The 5,000-nt window shown below is 63.1% G+C and overlaps 1 protein-coding gene across 1 annotated transcript; it reads left to right on the top strand.

The window, feature by feature from the left end:
- Positions 1-2,730: 2,730 nt before the first annotated feature.
- On the top strand, positions 2,731-4,997 carry LOC121022883 (ral guanine nucleotide dissociation stimulator-like). Its single transcript, XM_040464424.1, has 3 exons — positions 2,731-2,863; positions 3,192-3,370; positions 4,800-4,997. The coding sequence occupies exons 1-3, from the start codon at positions 2,731-2,733 to the stop codon at positions 4,995-4,997; spliced, it is 510 nt and encodes a 169-aa protein (XP_040320358.1).
- The last annotated feature ends 3 nt before the right edge of the window (positions 4,998-5,000 follow it).

Raw genomic sequence — 5,000 nt, 5'->3', positions numbered from 1 at the left:
CATTTCACAGATGAGCTCACTGAGGCCAGGGCCAGAGAGGCTCAGCAGAGCTGGAAGTCAGAGCCTTTCACGAGAGGCAGTGCCCTGGGGTCTGGCGGGTGCCTCCTGTGCCCAGGGCTGCAGGGTGCCGGTCAGTGTCCAGTCAGGGCCTGGGGCAACCTCTGTGAGTCAGTGGCCCTGGGCAGCGGCCCCCACCCTGCCTGAGTGTGACCGGGTCTCCATGTGTAGCCTGAAGAGGAGACAGGAGGACACTGTGGTACAAGCTCGGGCCCTTCTTTGTCCGCCCCAGCCCTCAACCAGGTCTCTTAGGAGGATCCAGTCCGAGGTGGAGGCCCCTGTGGGCCCGGAGGCCCCTTATGGCCCCTCATTGTGGCTTCCACGGGAAACGTATACCCAAGGAGGGCAGAGGGGCGATTGGAATGAAGGTGCCGTGATGTCTCCAGATGTGTGGGCCCCGGCCGCCTTGTGGGACAGATGGCAGGGCTGGGGAAAGACCAGTAGGTCCCCTCAGGTCCATCCCAAAGGAGGAGGGGCGGGCGACCCCATTTTTCTCCTTTGAGCGAGTGGGGCCCGGCCTGAAGTCAGCTGGGGACAGGCATCCTGCTGGCCTGTCACCCTAAGAAGGCTGATCAGGTGACACACGACCAGATGCCACCCAGGCCATTTCTCCTTGTCCCTGGGGCTCTCAGCTGTACTCAGAGGGACAGCAGAGGGTGAGGCACAGAGGTGCCATGCTTCCGGCCTCCGCTTACCGGGGCCTGGGGGTCCCCTCCCCCTCCCCCCTCCCCCGACTTGAGCCAAGCCGTGGAAGGTCAGACAGTGTGTGGGGCATGGCTGCCACCTGGGTCTCGGGGACCCGGGGACACTGGCCCCCCCAAGGCCACAGCCATCCCTGTGGCATCTTGTCCCTACAGAAGCCTCCCCTCAGGACACCTGCTGTTTGCTGGGCGGCTCTCATTCTCCCCCAGGAACCCCCCCGGCCCCTCGCCACAGACCTGCCCTCTCAGGCTGCCTGCTCCTGGGCCTGCGTGCTGTGCACACTGCCAGCAGGGTGGCCCAGGGTCACCCACAGGTTCCAGGGCCCTGCCTTTCCTGCCCTAGAGGGGCGGGGGCGGGGGGCAGATGCCGGGTTTGGCTGCTTTCCTTCTCTGTCCCCGGAAGGGAGTAGGAGCCGGAAACAAATGCCCCCCCCCCCCCATCTGCCAGTTTCTGCCCAGGCTCCGGGGCAGTTTGCCTGAGAACCTGGCCCTCTGTCTCTCGGTAGATGGTTTCAATGGCGCCTGCACTCGGCATTGCTCTGAGCGTCTGGTTTTGTCTGTGGCGGCTGCTGCGTGAAGGGGCCAGAGCAGCCCCGCGTCTGTGTGACAGGGGTAGTCTGTCCCTCTCGGTGTCCGGCCCTGCCCCCCACCCCCCACTGGCTTCAGAAGGGGGCCCCGGGGGGTGGGGGAGGGGCTCAGGAACCCTGTGACACGCAGGCCAGCCGCTCTGCAGGCGAGGCGGGTGGCTGAGTGCAGGGCCTGCTCTCTGGCCCCGCGGGAAGGGGGCGGGGGGTGCGGCGCCACTGCCTGGCCGAGGCCCCTGCTAGGGCCGGCCTTGACGGAGCCCCGCTGGGAGCCAGGTGCTATGTGGAGTTCAAGTGCAGTGCCCTCTGGCCGGTGGGTCCTGCACGGGGACCTCCAAATCGCTGCCACCAACCTGGGTGTTTTGGACACGGACTGGTTCCCAGCTGGGCCGAGTTGTGGCTCAGAAACCCTGGAGAAGGGCAGGTGCTTCCACTCGAGCCTCGGCCTTTGCAGGAAGCATTCTGAGCCCTGAGAACGTGCCTGGGTGGTGGGTCCCCAGTCCAGCGGGGGGACAGCTGGTCCCCGAAGCCTGTCTTCTCTGACGCCTGTTCCAGGCAGGGAAAGAGAGAGTGAGCCTATGGCTCAGCTTTTCTGCCTCAGGAATCTCCCTTCCTCGGTGGAAAGGCCGGACCTCCACGTGTCCTGGCTATTTGACGGGCGTGGGCGTGGGAGGTGCCGCTCGGGGTTGGGGTGCCCTCCGCCCGTGGTTCCCCCTGGCTTCCCAGAAGCCGGCTGGCTCTCTCTCTGGAGAGAATGTGATCGCAGTGGCTTCCCCGTTGGCATGGTGCCCAGTGTGGGAGGGCGGCCACAGGCCAAAGGAAGTGGCCTTCCCGAGGGCAGCCCCCCCCAGGGCCCTCAAGGGTGGGCAGGAGGCGAGAGGCCCAGGCGCCCCATCGCTGCCCCCAGGGGCGCAGTGGGGCCCAGCTTAGGCCAAGGGCTTCAGGGAGGGCACTTTCGCCTGGGTCTTCTGTAAGCTGCAGCTCACCTCGGGTCAGGGCAGTGACCCACGCTCCCAGCTGCAGGTGAGGACCGGCAGTGTGGCCCTCTGCCAGCTGGAACCTCCCAGCTCCTCCCTCAACTCTCAGAGGTCCCCTTCCCACTGCGGGCACGCCCTTCCCTGGACAGGGGCAGGTGGGAGACGGGGCTGCGAGGCCCGGGCTGACGCAACCAAGTGGCCTTAGCCAGGGCTTGATGGTCACGGCCCCCCCAGGCCAGCCTGTTCCATGGAAGGGGTGGCTGCCCCCTAAAACCAGGGCATTTCCTCTCTGGTCCTGGTCCAGGGAGCAGCCAGATGATCCCCCTTTCTACAGCCCTGTGATTCTGAGTCCCGTGAAAGCCCAGTGCTCTGCCCAGATGCCTGCACCATCATCATTTTCACCCCGTCCCCATGCACGTGATGATGGACATGGAAGGGGAACTCCTCTGTTACCCAAGAAAGGGCCCGGGCTTGAATGAGCAGAAAGGGAAGGAAGTGGCGTCGGATGTGGCCTTCGGGGATGCCCAGCACCTGCCCCAGACCCGTGATGCTGCCTCCGGGGCTGGGTCCATAGGAGCTGCTGGGTCAGCCGAGGGGTGGGGGGGGGGGGCACGATGATGAGCTGGGGAGACATGACGAGGGCCTGGGGCCCCAGACCGTGGGGGAGGCACCTTCCAGGTGGCACGAGCAGGTGGCTGGGGGTCTGGGAGCCTGGGGACTTGTCTCGCTCGTACCCAGCTTGTGGCTGGTGGAGTGGGAAGGGGGCGAGGCTGGGGGTGGTGTCCACCTGCCCCGATACTACTCCCGAGAGCCCTCGAGCCGTCGGCCCATTTAGTCCTGGCCTGGGGATCTGCGTGGACACCGGGCCTCAGCTGCGGACCGGGGGTTCATGAGGCAGCCCCTGACGCCCCCGCCTGGTGGCCGGGCACTGTCTCCACAGAGCTGCACACAGGAGATCGGCGAGGAGCTGGTCAACGGGGTCATCCATTCCATCTCCCTGCGGAAGGTGCAGGCACACCACGGCGCCAACAAGGGCCAACGCTGGCTCGGGGTGAGTGCGGGCACGGGGGCCCCCACCGCCGGAACCCTGCGGAGGCCCGGAGGCCAGACACCGCTCGGCGACTCTGTTGGGTTCCCTCCCAGGGCCTTCCTGCCTGAGGGCCCACAGCCCCCCCTCCTAGAGGATCATGGGCCTTCGTGCCCCCCCCCCCCGCCCCCACCACTGTCCGGTCCTGGGCTCGGCTGGGAGCATCCCTCTGCACGTATTTGATGAATATGAAAAAAGATGCTCTTTGGTAAAACATTTATATTTAAAAAAAATAGTTTTAATGTTTATTTATGAGAGAGAGAGAGAGAGCGCACACACACACTTGTGCGGGGGGGAGGGGCAGAGAGAGAAGGAGACAGAGAATCGGAAGCAGGCTCCAGGTTCTGAGCTGTCAGCACAGAGCCCGACGCGGGGCTCGAACCCACAAACCGTGAGATCATGACCCGAGTCAAAGCCGGATGCTCAACTGACAGAGCCACCCAGGCGCCCCCCCCCCCCAAAAAGACCCTTTTCGAAAAACACAACAAAGGCACTTTTCTGCTGTTTTTACTTCACGTTAGGCTGCAAGTGATTTTGTACGTTGCCCCAGTTTTTCTCGTTTTAATTCCTGCCCCCGGTTGTGTCGGGGGCCGTGAGCCCGCCCTTGCAGACCCTCAAGCCCTTCCGCAGCACCTCGCTTAGAAGGGCTAGTTTGACCCAAAAGGGGCGGAGGCTCAGGCTACTATATAACTTGCGGTCTCCTGGGGCACAGCCCTGTGACCCCTCCAGGTCAGAGGTAGGGCCGGACTCAGCAGCACAACATTCCAAAGGGGAGGCCCGGTCGTCACGGTGATTCACCCTTTCATGCTCTAGGACCTGGTCTTGATTCCTTCCCACAGCTTTCCCCGGGGCTGCACTGAACATGCTGTATCTCTTCTCACCCCAGAATAAGCCTCTGTGTTCTCGTGTCTAGAATGGGCAGGTTTTGCCAGGGCTCACGGGAGTGATGCTCCTAATACAAGGAGGGGCGGTCGTTTTAAGTTCCCCTAACAGAATGGCCAGAAAGTGTTGGGTTAGTATTTTTTAGCCCTCCCCATCTCCAATTCCACTTTTTTTTTCAATGCTTTATTTTATTTTTGAGAGAGAGAGAGAGAGAGGCAGAGTGCGAATGGCAGTGGGGGGCGTTGGGCAGAAAGAGGGAGACAGAATCGGAAGCAGGCTCCAGGCTCTGAGCTGTCAGCACGGAGCCCGACGCGGGGCTCAAACCTGCGGACTGCTAGATCATGACTTGAGCTGAAGTCGGATGCCTAACCGACTGAGCCACCTAGGTGCCCCTTCCGATTCCACTTCTTGAGCTGAGAACCTTTTTCTGCTGGGGGCACGCATGTCTGCGCCCTTGCCACATGTCACTGAGCACTTGGGAGTTCATCTGAGCCCCTGTGTCCCACCCCAGTGTGAAAATGAGTCAGCCCTGAACCTGTATGAGACCTGCAAGGTGCGGACGGTGAAGGCCGGCACGCTGGAGAAGCTGGTGGAGCACCTGGTGCCTGCCTTCCAGGGCAGCGACCTCTCCTACGTCACCATCTTCCTGTGCACGTACCGAGCCTTCACCACCACCCAGCAGGTGCTGGACCTGCTGTTCAAAAGGTGAGCA

Source organism: Herpailurus yagouaroundi, unplaced genomic scaffold, assembly GCF_014898765.1.
Source record: "Herpailurus yagouaroundi ecotype Mexico unplaced genomic scaffold, PumYag 470, whole genome shotgun sequence".
Lineage (NCBI taxonomy): Eukaryota > Metazoa > Chordata > Mammalia > Carnivora > Felidae > Herpailurus > Herpailurus yagouaroundi.
This window is presented reverse-complemented; position numbering and strand designations above follow the sequence as displayed.